Below are 23,649 nucleotides of genomic sequence, written 5' to 3' on the forward strand. Positions count from 1 at the left end.
CATCTGAAAGCACCTCGAAACGGCTTTTCCAGGAAAGTTAACTTGGCTCTTTTAACCCTTGAATTTACATCTAACAAATCAAAAAAATATTGGTGGAAAATATAAGTACATGAAAATTATTTTTGATAATAACAATTTTAAATTGTATTACAAATACAACAAAAAGGGGGAAAATCCTTAACGGAAAAAAATCCCGAAAGGTTAAAAAATAATCATAATAAATTTGGAAGAAAATATAGAAGATTACTTGAAAAATGTATAGCTTTGTAAAAATTGAAATCAAAATTAAAAAGTGTGTGTGTGGGTTTGGGAAATTACATAAAATGAATCAAAAACATGATATTTACAATAAAACGGTTAAAAATGCAATATTTTGGGGACAATATATTTTGTAAAAAATACCCAAAAAGGAGCAATGTGTTAAATTTGTCTAATTTTGAAATTATGGATTAAGATTTTTTTTTTTTTTAAATGAGATATATGCATGCATGCATTTCTTGTGAAAACATTTCATTTTTAGGATATTTATTACATACTGTTTTTTGTGTGCTTATGTATTCCTCCAATTCTTTGTTTATTTACTAATATTTTTTTTTTAAATAATGTTTTAAAATTAATTTTCTAAATTTACATTTCTTTTAAAAAAAACATTTCATTTTTAGCATATTTATTACATACTATTTTTTTGTGCTTATGTATTCCTCCAACTCTTTATTTACTAATTATATATATATATATATATATATATATATATATATATATATTTTTTTTTTTTTTTTTAAATTATATAATTTTTTAAAAATTAATTTTCTAAATTTACATTTCTTTTAAAAACATTGCATTTTTAGGATATTTATTACATACTATTTTTTGTGTGCTTATGTATTCCTCCAATTCTTTGTTTATTTAATACTTTTTTTTTTTGGGGGGGGGTTAATTTCCTATATTTACATTTCTTTTAAAAACATTTCATTTTTAGGATAATTATTACATACTATTTTTGTGTGCTTATGTATTCCTCCAATTCTTTATGTTTATTTACGAATATTTTTTAATATAATATTTCTTTAATTAATTTTCAAAATTTACAATCTTTTAAAAGTATTTCATTTTCTTCTTTGTTTATTTAATAATATATTTTTAAATTACATGTATATTTTTAAATTAATTTTCTAGATTTACATTTCTTTAAAAACTTTTTTTTTTTAACTTTTAGGCAATTTATTACTTAGTAATAGTAGTATTACTTAGTAAATTTTATGTGTTTATGTTGTCCTCCAATTCTTTATGTATTTTTATATTTTTTTTGTTTTAAACTAAGAATAATAATAATTTTAAAATATTTTTTTCTAAAAGGACCTCCTAATTTTATCTGTATTTTTCCAATTGTTTATAATTAGTACATTGAATTTTTTTATGTGCTTACATATCTCTGTAATGCTTTATGTAGATTTATTAATATTTGAAAATATATATTTTATATTTACATATAGGGGGAAAAAAATCTTTTTACCCTTTCCCTAATTTTATCTGTATTTTTCCAGATTTCTATTTTTAGTACCTACTATTTTTATGTGCTTATGTATTCTGCCAATGGTGATGTATATTTTTTAATACAAAAAAAAAAAAAATACATTTGAAAAAATTAATAATTTTCTATATTTACTTTTTTAAAATCGTTTATTTTTACGATTTTTTACATTAAGTACATATTATTTTTTATGTGCTTACTTTTTCTGCCAATGCTTATTTATTATTTAAAGACATGCATTAAAAAAAATCTATATTTAAAAAAAAAAAAAAAACTTTTTTTCTTTTGCAATTTCCCTAACTTTATCTGTATTTTCTATATTTACTACATACTATTTTTATGTGCTTATGTATATTTATTAACTGTCTGCCAATGACAATGATCGACAACCAATTTCAATATATTTACCACTTGTAGACGTCCAATCCATTTGAAGTGGTAGTGAACCATCCTCCCATTTCAAATAGTTTGGACGTCTATCGCCGTCAAAGGCAGGTTTTGGGTCAAAATTGTCTATTTTTGGTTTTAAAAAAAAAAAAAAAAAGTGGGGAAAAAGTCAAATATTGGCGAGTATTCCACTCACTAGCAGTGGACCGCTTTAGGAGACACGTGGTGCAAGTGCACTGGACTCCGTGTCATGTCACCTGCTGCATTCCACTTGAAAGTACGCGTCGATGACATTGCAGCGGCCGAAGGTAAAACGTGAACGCACATGAACGTTTTTCAAACGCGCTATCTGTCCTTTGCACTTAACGCGTTTGACTGTAGACGTCACACACAGGCCAGTGGGCAGATTATGCGGGATTTGCATTGAAAAGAAGCGGATTAGAGGACCCGTCCGTCACATAGCGCAAAGGCATCGTGGCCAGAACAGGTGAGGACGAGATAACATTGCATTTTTTGGCGACTTTTATGGTGGGAAAACGACTTGGGAGTCATTGCGGTTGGAATTCAGAGCGTAGAGTTTAGGAGGTGCAGTAAAAGTTGCCACTCTTGCATCCTGTCTTGTAAAGAGATGTTGATTTAGGGGAAAGGTCGTTGTCACTTGACATCGCCATGGTGTCAACCTCATTTTGGTCGTGGGACACGTCCTTCCTTTGGAGGGCCATTATCTCGAACCATCTACTATGAACTCATTCAATGCCATTGACATATGAAATCGCTGGAGTGGTATAAAAAACAAAGAGGAGCTAATGTAAAGGTATATTTTGTCATTGACTTTGACTTTTTTGTCATTGAAAAACACAAACGGAAAAAACAACGGCAAGTTATTTTCTTTGCCTTTTCTATTTGGCTTGTCGTTGTCTCTCCTCTTTCTCCTCGGTTACCAGGCCCACCGCATCAACAGGATGTGAACTGATGTCAACAGGAAGTGACCCCTAAACGCCCCCAAATCAATAGGAAGTGACCTGTATCAACAGAAATGACCTGAAATCAATAGGAAGTGACCAAGAAACGCCCCAAAATCAACAGGAGGTGACTTATTATTACCAGGAATTGACCTCAAAATGCCCCCATATCAACAGGAAATGACCTGTATCAACAGGAAGTGACACACAAATCTCCCCAAACCAACAGGAAGTGACCTGATATTAACAGGAAGTGACTTGTATCAAGAGGAAATGACCTGATATCAACAGGAAGTGACCCCAAAATGCCCCTATATCAACAGGAAATGACCTGTATCAACTGGAAATGACCTGATATCAATAGGAATGGCACCCAAATTTCCCAAAATCAGTAGGAAGTGACCTGTTAGCAACAAGAAATGACCCCAAAATGCCCCTAATCAACAAGAAGTGACCTGTTTCAACAGGAAATGACCTGATATCAACAGGAAGTGACACCCAACTGTCCCTAAATCAACAGGTAGTGACATAATATCAACATGAAGTGGCTTGTTATTAACAGGAAGTGACCCCAAAATGACCCCATATCAACAGGAAGTGACCTGTATTAACAGGAAATGACCTGATATCAACAGGAAGTGACACCCAAATGTCCCCAAACCAACAGGAAGTGACCTGATATTAACAGGAAGAGACTTGTATCAACTGGAAAAGACCTGATATCAACAGGAAGTGACTTGTTATTACCAGGAAGTAAGCCCAAAATGCCCCCATATCAACAGGAAATGACCTCTATCAACCGGAAATGACCTGATATCAATAGGAAAGGCACCCAAATTTCCCAAAATGAGTTGGAAGTGACCTATTAGCAACAAGAAATGACCCCAAAATGCCCCTAAACTACAGGAAGTGACCTGCATCAACAGGAAGTGACCTGTTAGCAACAAGAAGTGACCCCAAAATGGCCCCAAATCAAGAGGAAGTGACCTGTATCAACATAAAATGACCTGATATCAACATTAAGTGACCTGCAATTTAAAGGAAATGACCCTAAAACACCCCAAATCAACAAGAAGTGACCTGTTTCAACAGGAAATGACCTGATATCAACAGACAGGAAGTGACACCCAAATGTCCCCAAATCAACAGGAAGGGACCTGATATCAACATGAAGTGACTTGTTATTAACAGGAAGTGACCTGTATCAACAGAAATGACCTGATATCAACAGTTAGAGACTTGTATTTTACAGGAAGTGACCCAGAATGGACCCAAAATCAACAGGAAGTGACCTGAAAATGGCCCCAAATCAAGAGGAAGTGACCTGTATCAACAGAAAATGACCTGATATCAACATTAACTGACCTGTAATTAAAAGGAAATCACCCCAAAATGCCCCAAATCAACAAGAAGTGACCTGTTTCGACAGGAAATGACCTGATATCAACAGGAAGTGACACCCAAATGTACCTAAATCAACAGAAAGTGACATATCAACATGAAGTGACTTGTTATTAACAGGAAGTGACCCCAAAATGACCCCATATCAACAGGAAGTGACCTGTATCAACAGGAAATGACCTGATATCAACAGGAAGTGACACCCAAATGTCCCCAAACCAACAGGAAGTGACCTGATATCAACAGGAAGTGACTTGTATCAACAGGAAATGACCTGATATCAACAGGAAGTGACTTGTTATTAGAGGAAGTGACCCCAAAATGCCCCTAATCTACAGGAAGTGACCTGCATCATCAGGAAGTGACCTGTTAGCAACAAGAAGTGACCCCGAAACGGCCCCAAATCAAGAGGAAGTGACCTATTGGAAGTGATCTGATATCAACAGGAAGTCACCCTAAAACGGCTCAAATCAATAGGGAGTGACCTATATGAAAAAGAAGTGACCCATATATGCCCCAAAATCAACAGGAAGTGACTTCTTGTTAACAGAAAGTGACCCCAAAACGCCCCCATATCAATAGGAAGTGACCTGTATCAACAGGAAATGACCTGATATCAACAAAAAGTGACCTGTATCAACAGGAAGTGACCTTGTTATCAATAGAAAGTGACCCCGGAATGGCCCCAAATCAAGAGGAAGTGACCTATTTTGACAGGAAGTGACCCAGAAACAACTCAAAATCAACAGGAAGTGACCCGTATTAACAGAAATGACCTGATATCAATAGGGAGTATCACTTCCTGTAGCAACAGGAAGTGACCCCCAAATGCCTCTAATCAGCAGGAAGTGTTCTGATATCAACAGGAAATGACCCCAAAATACACCAAAATCAACAGGAAGTGACCTGTATCAACAGGAAATGACCTGATATCAACAAAAAGTGACCTGTATCAACAGGAAGTGACCTTGTTATCAATAGAAAGTGACCCCGGAATGGCCCCAAATCAAGAGGAAGTGACCTATTTTGACAGGAAGTGACCCAGAAACAACTCAAGATCAACAGGAAGTGACCCGTATTAACAGAAATGACCTGATATCAATAGGGAGTATCACTTCCTGTAGCAACAGGAAGTGACCCCCAAATGCCTCTAATCAGCAGGAAGTGTTCTGATATCAACAGGAAATGACCCCAAAATACACCAAAATCAACAGGAAGTGACTTGTTATTAACAGGAAGTGACCCCAAAACGCCCCCATATCAATAGGAAGGGACCTGTATCAACAGGAAATGACCTGATATCAACAAGAAGTGACCTATATCAACAGGAAGTGACCTAAAACGCCCCAAATTAAATAGGAAGTGACCTGTATCAACAGAAAATGACCTAATATTAACAGGAAGTGACCCCAAAACAGCTCCAAAATCTACGGGTTATATGACCTGTTGTCAGTAGGAAGTGACCCAGAAATGCCCCAAAATCAACTGGAAGTGACCTGTTGTCAACTGTAAGTGACCCCAAAACGCTCCTTAAGCAACCTGATATCAACAGGAAGTGACCTCAAGGGGTTTACCTGTCAAAGCAAAGCTACTTTAGCTACTAGCTAAAAAAAGACATGTTCTTAAATGAAAGTTTTTTTGTTGTTCTTACCCACAGAAAACGTCTTCCAAAAAAATACTGTTTCAAAAACACTCAAATTTTAAACCAGTACATCAACACCTTCTCTCTCTCCAGCCATGAGTCGATTCCGTGCGCTAGCCGGCGTTTTAAAAGCTAGCTTAGGAGCTACGTGGCCGCGACCAATTGCGGTAACTCCAACTCCCAGGAGACTTTGCTCCTCTGATGCTTCAACCACCCAAGCCGTCACCAGCAGCTCCAGCTACGTGGAGGACATGTACTTTGCCTGGTTGGAGGATCGTAACAACGTCCACGAGGTTGTCGTGCGTGCGCGTCAACTTCTCAAAAAACCAAATGTTACAAAACGTATTCTTTCGAATCCTGTCTTCCAGTCGTGGGACGCCTTTTTCCGGAACGTTCCTAAGACCGGCGACGAAGAGGAGAGTCGCCCCTCGACGCTAATCCGCGATCGAGTCGCGTCTCGTTCGCCGGACGTGACGCAGAAAGTTGTGGAAGATCATCTGGCGGTGCATACGCTCATAAGAGCCTATCAGGTTAGATTTAACTGGATAGACGTCCAATCATGTGTTTTGGACTTTTAGGGATTGGACGTCTATGGCGGTCAATTGCACTGAAGCATAAAATAAAATGATGATTTTTTTTTTTTTTTGTAGATTCGAGGTCATCATGTTGCCCAATTGGACCCGCTTGGAATCTTAGATGCTGACCTGGACTCATTTGTTCCCTATGACCTCATCACGACTATTGATAAATTAGGTGAGCATAGAAATATAACTATTGATGGGAGCTTTGCATCCATCCATCATCTTCTGCTTGCTCCGGGGTCGAGTCGCGTGGCAAAACCACACTGCTCCTCCTGAATCTGAGATTCGACTTCCCGACGGACCCTCCTCTCCAGCACCCCTGAATAAACTTTACCAGGGAGGCTGAGGAGTGTGATCCCTCTGTAATTGGAACACATCAAGGGGGACTGCACATGGGGGTCAGTTTCCTCAGCGCATCTCGGGCTGCCAATTAGTGCACATGCGTGATACTTGAATAGGCTCAATGGTCGAAGGCAGTCTGAATGGCCACGCCAAAAAAAAACACAGATTTGACTAAAAATGGGATTTGTACATTAAGACCTGCTGTATGAACCGAGTCAAAGTTTGTTTCTCTCACAATTAATCAATTAATCAGCAGGTAATCGATTACCAATTTAATGGACGATTCTTTTGACAGTTGGCTAATTTAATTAATTAATTTAATTTGATTTAATTTTTAAAAATGGGGGGGACAAGTCTTTAATTTTTTTTCTCAATTTGTTTTAAATTGTTTTTTTTTTATTTTTTAAATGAAATATACCTCAAAAAAGACAAAAACTAAACAAAATATTCTCCAATTAATTTTGAAATCACAAATTTTATTTTAAGTTAAAAATGACAACAACAAAAAAAGAGTTCAAAATTCAATTAAAAAAAATATTTTAAATTTTTTAATGGGTCTTGTTTTGTTTTTTTTCCCCCACCAATTTAATGGACAATTCTTTTGATGGTTAGCAAACTTAATGTGTTAATTTAATTTAATTTAATTTAATAAAAAAATGGGGGGGCAATTCTTTTGAATTTTTTTCCTAAATTTGACATTCTTTTTTTAAAAAAAAAAATAAACAATTAAAATAAACTCAAAAAAAGAAAAAAAAAAGTAAATATTCTCCAATTAATTCAAAATTTTGATTTCAATTACTTTTGACATCACACATTTTATTTTAATTTTGAAATGTAATTTTAAAAATTAATTTTAATTTAAATGAATTTAAATTAAATAATTTTAAAAAAATAATTAATTAGGGCTGTCAAACGATTAAAATTTTTAATCGAGCAAATACAGCTTAAAAATTCATTAATCGTAATTATTTGCAATTCAAACCATCGATAAAATATGCCATAATTTTCCGTAAATTATTGTTGGAATGGAAAGATAAGACACAAGATGGATATATACATTCAACATACGGTACATAAGTACTGTATTTGTTTATTATAACAATAAATCAACAAGATGGCATTAACATTATTAACATTCTGTTAAAGCGATCCATGGATAGAAAGACTTGTAGTTCTTAAAAGATAAATGTTAGTACAAGTTATTAAAAAAATTATATCAAAACCCCTCTTAATGTTTTCGTTTTAATAAAATTTCAATCAAAAAATAAACTAGTAGCCCGCCATTGTTGATGTCCATAATTACACAATGCTCGTGGGTGCTGAAGCCCATAAAATCAGTTGCACCCAAGCGCCAGCAGAGGGCGACAAAACTAAAAAAAAAAAAAACAAGTAACAAGTGGGCATTGCGCTGTGCTGTCATTTTAATCTGTTTGAGCGGGGCATGTGCGTTAATTGCGTCAAATATTTTAACGTGATTAATTTTAAAAAATAATTACCGCCCGTTAGCGTGATAATTTTGACAGCCCAATAACTCAGTTAAGTTTAATTGAATGTAATTGAATTTATTTTAAATTTAATTTTAATTTTATTTTATTTTAAAATTAAAATAAAACAGATTTAAAAATTAATTAATTTTTTTTTTTTTTTTTTTAATCTGTTTTTTATATATATTTTTCCCCCAATTCTGATATTCTTAAATGGGAAAGGAAAACACAAAATAAGGATAACCCAGCAAACATTCCTCAATGAAAGCAGATGATAATCTTTTGTAATCATTTAAGATATTTTGCCTTTGAGACAAAAGATGTGATTTTGTATATGGGGCGATTAGTCGACTCACATCTCGAGATAATCTATGATTAATTGACAGTCAAAATAATATTTTGTGGCAACAAAGCATTGCATTGTGTTCTATTGCCACAAGGCCCATATAGTAGCTGACTAATGAGACGTAATGAGGTATTTACTCGGATCTATTCTCGGCCCTTTTTTCTCTTCATAATGTAATTTGCGCCTGTCTCCTCTTATGAGGCTCGTGAGTTTTGAGTTTGAGCAGCTCGCTCAGGTGCTCCGCTAGTCCGCCGCTACCGTCACATTGTACAATGTAGAAAATCCAGGCAATTCACGTTAGGGGTGTGACAATACATCGCAATAATTTGTAGCCCAGAAGGTTAATGATACACTCCCACCAAGAATCGATATATCGTTTTAAAAAGGTGCCACTGTTTAAAACAAAAGGGAACCAATCTTTCTTTAAAATAGTGTCTATGTTAGCTCACTGGCTGGCATTGATGGCGCTAGACGTCCAATTCATTTTGACCGGATTGGACACCTAGCGCCGTCACTGGCACTGAAACCAGAGATGTTGTGTTTCTGCATCCCAGCTTTCTACGGTCTGCACGAGTCCGACCTGGACCGGCGCTTCCGCCTGCCTCACACCACCTTCATCGGCGGAGGAGAAACCACGCTTCCTCTCAGGGAGGTCATACGTCGACTCGAGGTGCTTGCGGCCAAATCGGGCATATTACTAGATCGGAGATTAGAAATGGGAATAGGAAACGGACTAAAAACATCCGTTGAATTCAATTCATGTCCTCACTTTTTCCAAAATTTGACCCGACCCCATCGCAGGCGTCGTACTGCGGACACGTGGGGGTGGAATTCATGTTCATCAATAACATGGAGCAGTGCCAGTGGATCCGGCAGAAGTTCGAGACTCCGGGAATCATGAGCTTCACCGGTGACGAGAAGCGAACGCTGCTGGCTCGTCTCATCAGATCAACGCGGTCAGCAAAAAAAAAATCGCTGACAGAACAATACCATATTGTAGATCAGGGGTGGTAAAAAGGTGGCCCGGGGGGCAAGATCCGACCCGTCGTGTCATTTGGTGTGGCCCACAAACCTAAATCGAGTGCATCTACTTCATACTTTTTGCTAAAATAGAACTTATGTAAAATTTCTGTCGTCCAAAAACCAAAGAATAGTTACTGTTTTTTAACAGATTTTCAAAAATAAAAAAGAATATTTAATGTTTAGAGAAAAGAATGTATCTGTATTTTTATATATCTTTCTATTTTTATCTATTTCTGTCCATCCATTTTGCCATCTTTTTTTCATCCATCTATTTTTATCTGTCTTTATATCCATTTATCTCTATTTTTATCTCTCGATTTTTATAAATTTGTATTTCTCTATTCATCTATGTATCTATACATACATCTGTACGTACATCTTTGCATCTATCTATCTATCTATCTATCTATCTATCTATCTATCTATCTATCTATCTATCTATCTATCTATCTCTCTATCTCTCTATCTATCTATCTATCTATCTATCTATCTATCTATCTATCTACACATACTGTAAGTCCGTCTGTCTATTTCTCTATTCATCTATGCATATGTACATCTACTGTACCTACCTACCCATCCATCCATCCATCCATCCATCCATCAATCCATCCATCCATCCATCCATCCATCCATCCATCCATCCATCCATCTACGCATACTGTACATCTATACTTATCTATCTATCTATCTATCTATCTATCTATCTATCTATCTATCTATCTATCTATCTATCTATCTATCTATCTATCTATCTATCTATCTATCTATCTATCTATCTATCTATCTATCTATCTATCTATCTATACATCCACCCATATGTACATCTACTGCACCTACCTATCCATCCATCCATCCATCCATCCATCCATCTATCTATCCATCTATCCATCCATCTATCTATCTATCTACACATACTGTAAGTCCGTCTATTTCTCTATTCATCTATGTATCTATACATACATCTATACGTACATCTTTGCATCTATACATCTATCCATATGTGCATCTACTGTACCTACCTACCTACACATCTATCTACACATCCATCCATCCATCCATCCATCCATCCATCCATCCATCCATCCATCCATCCATCCATCCATCCATCCATCCATCCATCCATCCATCTATCTAGCACACATACTGTACATCTGCCTGTCTGTCTGTGTGTCTCTATCTATCCACCTTCCAACCTACCTACACATCTACTGTATCTATACATACATACATATATTTATCAATATGCACATCTATCTACCTACCTACACATCTATCTATGCATGTATTTATCTACACATACGTACATCTATCTATACGTACATCTATGCATCCATCTATATCTATCTATACATATATACATGCATCTATCAATATATCTAGACATACTGTACATCCATCCATATCCATCCATCTACCTTCTTACCTCTACCTACCTACACATCTAACAATACATCTATCTATACCTCTATCTAGACATACTTTACATCTATACACACATCTATTGATATATAAACCTACCTCCCTACCTACACATCTCTCTAGAGTCTAGACATACATCTATCTATATATCTGTCTAAACATCTATTTATCTATCTATACATACATATGTCTACCTACCTACACGAAATATTCTCTAATGTTCTAAAAACATCTTTTTTTTTTTTTCAAAAAAAAAAAATGAGAAAAACAAATATTCTTTTATTGATTATTTAAACATATATATAATAATAATATATGAAAATGTAAAAAAAAAAAAAAAAAAAAAGCAAACAGAATATAACTTGATTTATACGCACAGTATATCTTCTGGTTCATCAATTCGTTGCAAAAATCGATGAAATGCCTTAATTACCTAAGTGCCTACTACTACTACTACCACCTTCATATTTACAAGCATGTTTTAATGTCTGGATAGATTTGAGGACTTCCTGGCCAGGAAGTGGTCGTCGGAGAAACGCTTTGGACTTGAAGGCTGCGAAGTCCTTATCCCGGCTCTGAAGACCATCATCGACAGCTCCAGCGCCGCCGGCGTCGACAGCGTCATCATGGGGATGCCGCATCGGTGAGTTGTCCGCTAGCTTTAAATGCTACAAATGCTAATGTATTTACAATTCTCGTAGCAAATTGCTGAGAGATAACTCTACAAACTGTAGCTCTAAACTTAATTACAAATGCATACACAAAAACATATTAGCTGAAACAACTTACAGCCTGATGTTGACCAAACCGGAGCGCAGCTATCCATGTCAGACATCGGAGTCTGCTCCTCAGTCATACAAGGCGACAGTTCAGCCAGACACAAAGCTGCCACCAGAGGGCAGTGTATCCTCCATCATTAAACAAAATACAATACATTTAGACTTTTTCGGTAGTTATTTTATCTCACGTTCATAAGTTATAAATCTCATTGTATCCATTCATGTGCTTCCAGCGGTCGACTTAACGTCTTGGCCAACGTGATTCGAAAGGACCTAAACCAGATCTTCTGCCAGTTCGACCCTAAATTAGAAGCGGCGGATGAAGTGAGGACACCTTGACGGAAGTCTTAATGAGAAACTTTGAGGTTCTAACCCGCCCGTTATCCCTCGGCAGGGTTCCGGGGATGTCAAATACCATCTGGGGATGTACCACGAGAGAATAAACCGGGGGACGGACAAGAACATCACGCTGTCCCTCATGGCTAACCCCTCCCACTTGGAGGCGGTGGACCCGGTGGTGCAAGGCAAGGCCAAAGCCGAGCAGTTCTACAGGGGCGACGCGCTTGGGAAGAAGGTAGATACACGGCCGCTCGGACGTTTCGGAACTTTTTTGTGGACGAGAACTTGTATTTTTCCAGGTGATGTCCATCTTGATGCACGGAGACGCGGCTTTCGCCGGCCAAGGGGTCGTGTACGAGACGTTCCACCTCAGCGAACTCCCATCCTACACCACGCACGGGACCATCCACGTGGTGGTCAACAATCAGGTAATGGGACGACCGCACAAAAAACCTCAACGTATTGTTCCGACAAAATTCATGACCACTGTGCCTGATGTATTCTTCTTCTGTGATAACTTTCTTTGTTATGTCACTTGATACTTATTAGATCGGCTTCACCACGGATCCACGCATGGCCCGCTCGTCACCTTACCCCACCGACGTGGCCCGAGTGGTCAACGCGCCCATCTTCCACGTCAATGCCGACGACCCAGAGGCCGTCATGTACGTGTGTCGCGTGGCCGCCGAGTGGAGGAACACCTTCCACAAAGATGTCGTCATAGACCTGGTGCGTCCTCTATCATCTTATTATCTTCGCTATTAACGACCATGGACGTCCAATCCTCTCTTCAAATGGATTGCACATCCATTAGTGCAAAACTCATGTAAATTCACAGCAAAATGATGCAAAGAGCCACATGATTGGACAACTATTGCCGTCGATGGCAGTTATTAAATTCTCTTTTTGCATTTTTGAATTTTTTTTTTAATTACTGTTCTATAATTTTAGAAAAGAAAAATCTGAAAACAATTTTTTAAAAGTTTTTTTTGTTTTGTTTTTTTAAACGAAAAATTTTCAAAAGTTATGCTGTTTTTTCCTTTTTATTTTCTTACAATATGCAAATAATGAAAATAATTTTAAAACAATTTTTTAATTAAAATATTTTTTCTTTGGTTTTTTTCTAATTAAAAAAGCTATTTTTGCTTTTTATTTTGTTACAAACTGCAAGAATGAAAATAATTTTAAGACATTTTTTAAAAAATTAAAGTATTTTTTTCTTTGTTTTTTAATACAAATAAAATCCAAAAATGCTGATTTTTCCCCTTTTTATTTTCTTACAAAATGCCAGAAAAGAAGAATTTTAAAACATTTTTTAAAAATTAAAATACCTTTTTCTGTTTTCTAATTTTTTTTTCAAATTCTGCTGTTTTGTCGTTTTTATTTTCTTACAAAATGCAAAGAAAGAAAATAATTTTTAAAAATGTTTTTAAAAAGTATTTTGTACTTTTTTAAATACATTAGAAACAAAACAGTTTTTTAATTAAATTTTTTTTTAAATTGAGTTTTTTCCTTTTTAATTTTTTTACAAAATGCAAAGAATGAAAATAATTTTAAAACCTTTTTTTTAATTAAAATAACACTGTTTAAAAAATATATGTTTTAATAAAAATAAAATTTTAAAAGTGCTTTTTTTTATGAAAAATGCAAAAAATGAAAATAATTAAAAAACAAATTTTAAATTAAAATAATACTCAATGTTTGTTTCAGTTTTTTTTAAAATAAATATAGGAAAACAAAAATAACATTCAAAAAAGTCTTTACTGTTTTTTTTCTTTTTATTTAAAAATTGGACAAAAAAAAGAAAATATTTTCATTTCAATATTTTCAATGAAAACTTTTTACAACTTTTTACCCTTTTCATTAAAAATAAATACATTTAAATGAATCCCTGGTAGGTGACAATTATTTTTAAAATAATACATTAAAAACAATAATACAAATATGAATGCAGTTGTGGTTTGTTTATACTAATTAAAAATATTTACAAAAGCTAATTATTGTTTGTTTTCCAAATATATTTTTATGAACATTATTTTCTGTAATCATTCGGTATTTTCAATTTTTTTTAATTTTCCCATTTTTAGTCGTGGTTTTTATTTTAATTTTCTGTATTTTGTTCATTCATCTTTATTATTATTATCTGTATATACTGATGATTCCAACAAGTAATTCTCTTTCAGTGTCAATGACGAAAATAGACATCCAATCACGTCACATTCAATCATTCTTATAGATAAAATTGGACGTCTATTGCCATCAATGAGTTAAAAGATATATATAAATATATACTAAAATATAAAACAATAAATAACGAGTAAGTGAAAACATCCTTTTTTTTTTTCCTTTTAATTTTGCGGCGACAGGTGTGCTACAGACGCTTCGGCCACAACGAAATGGACCAACCTTCCTTCACGCAGCCGCTGATGTACAAACAGATCCGACGGCAGGAGCACGTGCTGAAGAAGTACTCGGACAAACTCATCGCCGACCGAGTGGTCACACTGCAGGAGTTTGAGGTCTTTGCCCTTCGTCTACACATGTGTGTACACATGCATTTGGATCATTTGAATTCCCCACTGTCGCAGGAGGAGGTGGCCAAATATGACAAAATATGCGAGGAGGCGTATACCAGCTCCAAGGATGAGAAGATCTCGCATATACGACATTGGCTGGACTCACCGTGGCCAGGTGACGAACTACTGTCATTACAGTCGGTGTTATTGACGAGAATAGCCGTTTAAAAAGTTTATCGCTAGTATGCCAACACTAGTAGACGTAGAACTTTAAATTTTGGGGCATTTCAGGTTATTTTCTGATTATTTTAAGTCACTTCCTGTTGATTTTGGGTTAATAAATCAACAGGAAGTAACCTGTAAATGCCCTAAAATCAACAGGAAGTGACATGTAAATGTCCACAAGACTGGCTGTGATTGCTCTGGTTTCAGTGCCATTGACGGCACTAGATGTTCAATCTAGTCAAAATGAATTGGACGTCTATGGCTTTCTGTGGCATCCAACACCGGGCAATCATCTTCATTTTTGGGCATTTCATGTCATTTGCCTTTGATTTTCGGTCACTTTACGGGTCACTTCTTGTTAATTTTGGATGACTGAACAGGATGTGTCTCAAAAAATGACTCAAAAATTGTTGCAATTGGCTAACTTGCATAGCAAAAGTCCGCTAGCTTAAAATGTAAGCTTGTAAACATTAGCATTATATAGCATTTAAACCTTAAATGCTATTTAATGCTAATGTTTACAATAATTGGCTAACTTGCATAGCAAAAATCCGCTAACTTAAATGCTATCTAATACTAATGTTTACAACAGTTGGCTAACTTGCACAGCAAAGGTCCGCTAGCTTAAATGCTATATAATGCTAATGTTTACAACAATTGGCTAACCTGCATAGCAAAAGTCCGCTAACTTAAATCCTATCTAATAGTAATGTTTGCAACAATTGGCTAACTTGCACAGCAGAGGTCCACTTGCTTAAATGCTATATAATGCTAATGTTTACAACAATTGGCTAACTTGCATAGCAAAGGTCCGCTAACATAAATGCTATATAATGCTACTGTTTACAACAATTGGCTAACTTGCATGGTAAAAGTCTGCAAACTTAAATGCTAGCTAATGCTATTGTTTATAACAGGGATCCCCAAACTACGGCCCGCGGGCCGGATATGGCTCGCCTCCACGTCCGGCCCCCTGAAAAATTCCAGAGAGCATTTTTGTAGTGTTAGTTATTTCCTGGCTTTTTTCTGTGAATAACCCCGAGAGGGTTATTGGGTTAATATGTATTTAATTAGTAATGTTATTATATTATATTTTTACATTTAGCCACTCCTGCAATCGTCACACTTTTTCTGTTACAAACTGACCCCGGCCCCTCATCAGTGAAGGGAAAAGTTATGTGGCCCTCACAAGAAAAAGTTTGGGGACCCCTGGTTTACAACAATTGACTTAACAGTGGTCTGCTAGCTTAAATGCTATATAATGCTGATGTTTAAAACAATTGGCTAACTTGCATTGCAGAAGTCAGCTAGCTGAAATGCTATATAATGCTAATGTTTACAACAATTGGCTAACTTGCATAACAAAAGTCCACTAATTTAAATGCTATATAATGCTAATGTTTTCAACAGTTGATGAACTTGCATAGCAAAATTCAGCTAGCTTAAATGCTATATAATGCTAATGTTGCAACAATTTGCAAACTCGCATAGCAAAAGTCCGCTAACTCAAATGCTATATAATGCTAATGATTACAACAATTTGCTAACTTGCATAGCAAAAGTCCATTAGCTTAAATGCCATATAATGTTTATGTTTATAACAATTGCCTAACTTGCATAGCAAATGTCCACTTGCTTAAATGCTATATAACGCTAATATTTACAACAATTGGCTAACTTGCATAGCAAAAGTCCGCTAACTTAAATGCTATATAATGCTAATGTTTACAACAATTGGCTACCTTGCATAACAAAAGTTTGTTAGCTTAAATGCTATATAATTCTAATGTTTACAACAATTGGCTAACTTGCATAGCAAAAGTCCGCTAACTTAAATGCTATATAGGCTAATGCTAATGTTTACAACAATATGCCAACTTGCACTGCAAAAGTCCAGTAGCTCAAATGCTATATAATGCTAATGTTTACAACAATTGGCTAACTTGCATAACAAAATTCCGCAAGCTTAAATGCGATATAATGCTAATGTTTACAACTGTTGGCTAACTTGGTAAGCAAAAGTCTGTTAGCTTAAGTGCTAATGCTAATGCTTACAACAACTGGCTAACTTGCGTAGCAAAAGTCCACTGACTTAAATACTATATAATGCTAATGTCTACCAGATAGTTTCTGGTGCGCACGAAAAACAATTTTGTACTGGTGCGCACGAGATTGCTTAAATTTATTTTATTTCTGTCAATGTCCCTGTAGGGGCTCCGTATAAATAGGCCGCTTTGTTATCTAAGTCACCGAGAAACACAATAAGTACTGTCTGAAACTCTGAAAAATACAGTACATACATATCTGAGCTAGCATACTGAAGAAGATTGCCCGTTTCTTGTAGAATTCTTCACAGCAGAAGGAGAACCCAAGACCATGAGTTGCCCCCCGACAGGACTGGACACAGAGGTCCTGCAGCACATCGGCCGCACCGCCAGCTCGGTGCCTTTGGAAGATTTTACCATCCATCCCGGTGAGAGATTTTAGCGCCTTTGTCGTTCCTTTCCAAGAAATTTTAGTGTCGCCAATTGACAACACCACCTGTCATCTCGCCGTTTGTGCTGGCGCTTCAATTTCTGTCCTCTCTCGAGGTCTGTCGCGTATTCTGCGCAGCCGGGGCGACTTGGTGAGCAAGGGTCAGCTGGACTGGGCTTTGGGAGAGTACGTGGCCTTCGGCTCGCTGCTCAAAGACGGCGTCCACGTAAGGCTCAGCGGGCAAGATGTGGAAAGGGGAACGTTCAGGTGAGTTTGAGTGGAATTGCAGGAGTGTCAAAATTAAAAAATAAATCAATAAAAAGGGAAATGAATGAAAAAAAGTACAAATAAATTAAAATGTAAAGGTATATTTTGTTCTTTTACTTTTTGTTATTGGAAAAACAAACGTAAAAAACAATGGCATTTTTTTTTCTTTACCTTTTTTATCTACAGTGGTATGAAAAAGTATCTGAACCTGAATTTCTCAGATTTCTTCATAAAATCACCATCAAATGTGATCTGATCTTTGTCAAAATCACACAGATGTAAAAATAGTGTCTGCTTTTACTAAAACCACCCAAACATTCATAGGTTTTCATATTTTTGTGAGGGTAGCATTCAAACAATTACAGAAGGGGGAAAATAAGTCAGTGAACCCTCTGCCTAAGGAGATTTAAAGAGCATTTGAAAGCAATTTTTACCAAACAATTGAAGTCAGGTGTGTGCCCAATCAACTGAATCACTGCCCACTATAAAACACACACCTGGTAAGAATTGTCTTGAAGACAAAAGGCACGGTCAAAAGAGCATCAAAACCATCTCTTAATGTCTGGATGTTCATCAATCGACGGTCAGAGAAGTTCTCTACAAATAAAGAGAGTTTGGCACTGTTGCTTCGCTCCCAATGAGTGTCCGTCCACCAAAGATGACACCAAGAGTTCAGCACAGAATACTCAGAGAGGTAAAAAAGAACCATTGAGTGCATGCTAAAGACTTACAGAAATCACTGGCACAGTCCAATATCTCAACTAGATGTAAAACTATGGCCAAGAATGGTGTTCATGGGAGGACTCCATGGAGGAAGGCACTGCTGTCTAAAAAAAACATTGTTGAAGGCCCTTGGACACTCCACAGAAGTTTTAGCAAAATATTTTGTGGATAGATGAAACCAAAGTTGAATTGTTTGGGAGTAAGACACAATGTCATGTGTGGGGGAAAAATGGAACAACTCATCAACACCTCATTCCCACCATGAAGCATGGTGGAGGGAGGGCTGTTTTGCCGCCTCAGGGCCTGGATAACTTGCAATCATTAATGGAAAAATGAATTCAAAAGTTTATCAGGATATTTTGCAGGAAAACCTGAGGCCGTCTGTCAGACAGTTAAAGCTAAAAGCTTTGGCATGTGGCAAAATACATTTTGCCAAAAAAATGCCACATGCCAAAAGAAATGCCACATTCCAAAATACATTTTGCCACATACCAAAGAAAATACCACATGCCAAAAGAAATGCCACATTCCAAAATACATTTTGCCACATTCCAAAGAAAATGCCACATGCCAAAATACATTTTGCCACATATAAAAAAAATGCCACATGGCAAAAAAATGCCACATGCCAAAATACTTTTTGCCACATACGGAAAAAAAAGCCAAATGGCTAAAAAAAAATGCCACATGCTAAAATACATTTGCCATATGACAAAAAAATGCCATATGCCAAAATACATTTGCCACATGACAAAATAATGCCACATGCCAAAATACATTTTGCCACATACCAAAGAAAATACCACATGCCAAAAGAAATGCCACATTCCAAAATACATTTTGCCACATTCCAAAGAAAATGCCACATGCCAAAATACTTTTTGCCACATACGGAAAAAAAAGCCAAATGGCTAAAAAAAAATGCCACATGCTAAAATACATTTGCCATATGACAAAAAAATGCCATATGCCAAAATACATTTGCCACATGACAAAATAATGCCACATGCCAAAATACATTTTGCCACATACCAAAAAAAAAAAAAAAAATGACACATGGCAAAAAAATGACACATGCCAAAATCCATTTTGCCACATGCCAAAAAAAATGCCACCTGCCAACATCCATTTTGCCACATGCCAAAAAAATGCCACATGCCAAAATACATTTTGCCACATATAAAAAAAATGCCACATGGCAAAAAAATGCCACATGCCAAAATACTTTTTGCCACATACGGAAAAAAAAGCCAAATGGCTAAAAAAAAATGCCACATGCTAAAATACATTTGCCATATGACAAAAAAATGCCATATGCCAAAATACATTTGCCACATGACAAAATAATGCCACATGCCAAAATACATTTTGCCACATACCAAAAAAAAAAAAAAAATGACACATGGCAAAAAAATGACACATGCCAAAATCCATTTTGCCACATGCCAAAAAAAATGCCACCTGCCAACATCCATTTTGCCACATGCCAAAAAAATGCCACATGCCAAAATACATTTTGCCACATACCAAAAAAAAAAAACGCCGCATGGCAAAAAAAATGCCACATGCCAAAATAAATTTTGCCACATATGAAAAAAAAGCCAAATGGCAAAAAAAATGCCACATGCCAAAATACATTTGCCACATGGCAAAAAAATGCCACATGCCAAAATACATTTTGCCACATACCAAAAAAAAAAAAAAAAGACACATGGCAAAAATAATGCCACGTGCCAAAATCAATTTTGCCACATACCAAAAAAATGCCAAATGGCAAAAAAATGCTACATGCCAAAATCCATTTTGCCACATACCAAAAAACAAATGCCAAATGGCAAAAAAAATGCTACATGCCACAATCCAGTTTGCCACACACCAAAAAAATGCCACATGGCAAAATACATTTTGCCACATACCAAAAAAAAAAAAAAAGCCACATACCAAAATACATTTTGCCACGTACCGCAAAAAAATGCCACATGCCAAAATCCATTTTGCCACATATCAAAAAAAAAGCCACATGGCAAAAAAAAATGCCACATGCCAAAATCCATTTTGCCACATACCGAAAAAAAAGCTACTTGCCAAAATCCAGTTTGCCACATACCAAAAAAATGCCAATTGGCAAAATACATTTTACCACATACCAAAAGAAGATGCCACATACCAAAATACATTTTGCCACGTACCGCAAAAAAAATGCCACATGCCAAAATCCATTTTGCCACATATCCCAAAAAATGCCACATGGCAAAAAAAATGCCACATGCCAAAAAAGCGCCACCTGCCAAATACATTTTGCCACATACCATAAAAAGATCCACATGGCTAAATCGATTTTGCCACACACCCAAAAAAAATGCCACATGCTAAAATACATTATGCCTCATACTCCAAAAAACACCATATGGCAAAAAATGCCACATGCCAAAATCCATTTTGCCACATACCAAAAAAATGCCACAAGCCAAAATACATTTTGCCACATGCCAAAATCCATTTTGCCACATACCAAAAATAAGCCAAATGCCAATAAAATACCACATGCCAAAATTCATTTTGCCACATACCAAATACCACTTTTTGTTCTTGGCCCTGCTCTGCCATGGACCATCCATGCCCCCATTAAACAGCCCTCAGAGTAAGGACGATGAGATGCGCCCACTCACCTGGACCCCGAGCCACTGCCGCAAACCCCTGCCTGATGCGGCAAACCGCGGAACCCCCACGGCCCAATAGGCAGAATGGGGTGACACCCCTGCCGGACATCTGCGGATAGCACTTATTGGTGCCTGTGTTGCCTGTAGGATATGGGTTAGAGAGGAGAGGGCAGCTTTCAGCCTGTAGTAGCACATAAGTGCTTGTTTTATGTTTCATAGAAGTGAATGGTACGTGAAAGTTGGGAGAGCATCGTTTTGGTGGTCAGCTGGTTCTCTGGGGACCCTGGTAGCCTCCACCGTGTTGTCATGCAGTGACACATGAACGCAACTAGCTCCTCTTTTTCTTCTTTTTTTAATTTTGTCTTATCTCCTCCTGGCGCTTTCCTTCCAGCTCCACTTTGCCTTCCTCCGTCGCTCACGTCTTCTCCTCACAGGAGCCGAACATATTGTCACGTTCCGCTTCAGCGGCACACCTAACTTGACATGTTTGGGTTTGGGAATGCGTTCCTTTTCCACGCTAATGGGGTCCCCAAAGACTGACGACGTTTTGCCGGTGTTGTTGTTTATAAGGTTGTTGCGTATTTGATGCCTGAATTTATATTTAACAAACGGCTGGTGTCGAATTATCATGTTTCACTCCCATTGACGGCGATAGACGTCCAAACCAATTTGACTGGGGTGGGTTAGCAGCAATCAAACGTGGGCGGCTAGCCCAACTCACTCAAATGGTCTTATCGCCGTCAATGGCAGTTAACGGGTTATCAAATACTGTATACATCAAAAACCGTTGGGGGAAATACACAAGTATGAAAATAGTAATATATTTTTCAATTTAAAAAATTAGTTTTAAAATAAATATGAGTAATTTATTAATAAAGAGTTCATCGATGAGTTCCCGTGTAAAGGGTTAATTGGTAGTTCTAATCTCAAGGTTGTTTTAGGAATCAATACTTTGTGGGTTTTTTTGCATATTTTTCAGTCACCGCCATCATGTTCTTCATGACCAAAAAGTGGACAAACTCACCTGCATACCCATGAACCACCTGTGGGCCGACCAGGCCACCTATACCGTCTGCAACAGCTCTTTGTCCGAGTACGGCGTGCTCGGTAGGTGAACGGAAGCGTGCCGATCAACTGTCGACTTAGTGCTTTATGATATGACTACAGTGATCCCTTGTTTTTCGCGGTTAATGGGGACGCCCCCCGCCCCGCGGTGATCGAAAATCCGCAAAGTTAGAGGCGGAGCTGATTTACATTAAAAAATGTTTTCCTTTTTTTGTGCATTCAATGTATTTATTCAGATTTAGCACTGGAAATATACAGTCCCAGACCAAAGGCTTGTTGCTTATCCATTTTGTAGAAACAATTGCTAATAACTAGGGCTGTCAAAATTATCGCGTTAACGGGCGGTAATTTTTTTTTTTTTAATTACGTTAAAATATTTGACGCAATTAACGCACATGCCCCGCTCAAACAGATTAAAATGACAGTACAGTGTCATGTGCAATTGTTCCTTTTGTTTTTGGAAGTTTGGTCGCCCTCCGCTGGCGCTTGGGTGCGACTGATTTTCTGGGCTTCAGCACCATGAGAAGTGTGTAATTATTGACATCAACAATGGCGAGCTACTAGTTTATTTTTTTGATTGAAAATATTACAAATTTTATTAAAACGAAAACATTAAGAGGGGTTTTAATATAAAATTTCTATAACTCGTACTAACATTTATCTTTTAAGAACTACAAGTCTTTCTATCCATGGATCGCTTTAACAGAATGTTAATGTTAATGCCATCTCGTTGATTTATTGTTATAATAAGCAAATACAGTACTTACAGTTGTGATCAAAAGTTTACATACACTTGTGAAGAACAATGTCATGGCTCTCTTGAGTTTCCAGTTATTTCTACAACTCTGATTTTTCTCTGATAGAGTGATTGGAACAGATACTTCTTTGTCACAAAAAACATTCATGAAGTTTGGTTCTTTTATGACTTTATTATGGGTGAACAGAAAAAGTGATCAAATCTGCTGGGTCAAAAATATACATACAGCAGCGCTAATATTTGGTAACATGTCCCTTGGCCATTTTCACTTCAATTAGGCGCTTTTGGTAACCATCCACAAGCTTCTGGTTGAATCTTTGACCACTCCTCTTGACAGAATTGGTGCAGTTCAGTTAAATTTGATGGCTTTCTGACATGGACTTGTTTCTTCAGCATTGTCCACAAGTTCTCAATGGCGTTTAAGTCAGGACTTTGGGAAGGCCATTCGAAAACCTTAATTCTAGCCTGATTTAGCCATTCCATTACCACTTTTGATGTGTGTTTGGGGTCATTGTCCTGTTGGAACACCCAACTGCGCCCAAGACCCAATCTTCGGGCTGATGACGTTAGGTTATCTTGAAGAATTTGAAGGTAATCCTCCTTCTTCATGATCCCATTTACTCTCTGTAAAGCACCAGTTCCATTGGCAGCCAAACAGCCCCAGAGCATAATACTACCAACACTGTGCTTGACGGTGGGCATGGTGTACTTGGGGTTAAAGG

At 36.7% G+C, this 23,649-nt stretch overlaps 1 protein-coding gene across 2 annotated transcripts in view; it reads left to right on the forward strand.

Moving 5' to 3' along the window:
* The first annotated feature begins 2,124 nt into the window (after positions 1-2,124).
* The window catches only part of LOC130923016 (2-oxoglutarate dehydrogenase-like, mitochondrial), a 35,079-nt gene continuing 13,554 nt past the window's right edge, over positions 2,125-23,649 (forward strand). Inside the window, exons 1-17 of one of the 2 annotated variants that reach the window (XM_057848382.1) lie at positions 2,125-2,226; positions 2,313-2,405; positions 6,017-6,216; positions 6,292-6,453; positions 6,574-6,676; positions 9,231-9,346; positions 9,478-9,632; positions 11,618-11,764; positions 12,134-12,224; positions 12,295-12,474; positions 12,539-12,667; positions 12,789-12,968; positions 14,606-14,758; positions 14,828-14,930; positions 17,325-17,453; positions 17,572-17,722; positions 22,085-22,212. In XM_057848382.1, coding sequence (XP_057704365.1) covers positions 6,019-6,216; positions 6,292-6,453; positions 6,574-6,676; positions 9,231-9,346; positions 9,478-9,632; positions 11,618-11,764; positions 12,134-12,224; positions 12,295-12,474; positions 12,539-12,667; positions 12,789-12,968; positions 14,606-14,758; positions 14,828-14,930; positions 17,325-17,453; positions 17,572-17,722; positions 22,085-22,212 — 2,125 coding nt within the window. In that variant the 5' untranslated portion in view covers positions 2,125-2,226; positions 2,313-2,405; positions 6,017-6,018. Of the gene's footprint in view, positions 2,227-2,297; positions 2,406-6,016; positions 6,217-6,291; positions 6,454-6,573; positions 6,677-9,230; positions 9,347-9,477; positions 9,633-11,617; positions 11,765-12,133; positions 12,225-12,294; positions 12,475-12,538; positions 12,668-12,788; positions 12,969-14,605; positions 14,759-14,827; positions 14,931-17,324; positions 17,454-17,571; positions 17,723-22,084; positions 22,213-23,649 lie in introns of those variants that run through there. The other variant, XM_057848383.1, reaches the window with a different exon arrangement.

Source organism: Corythoichthys intestinalis, chromosome 10 (genome assembly GCF_030265065.1).
Source record: "Corythoichthys intestinalis isolate RoL2023-P3 chromosome 10, ASM3026506v1, whole genome shotgun sequence".
Classification (NCBI taxonomy): Eukaryota; Metazoa; Chordata; class Actinopteri; order Syngnathiformes; family Syngnathidae; genus Corythoichthys; species Corythoichthys intestinalis.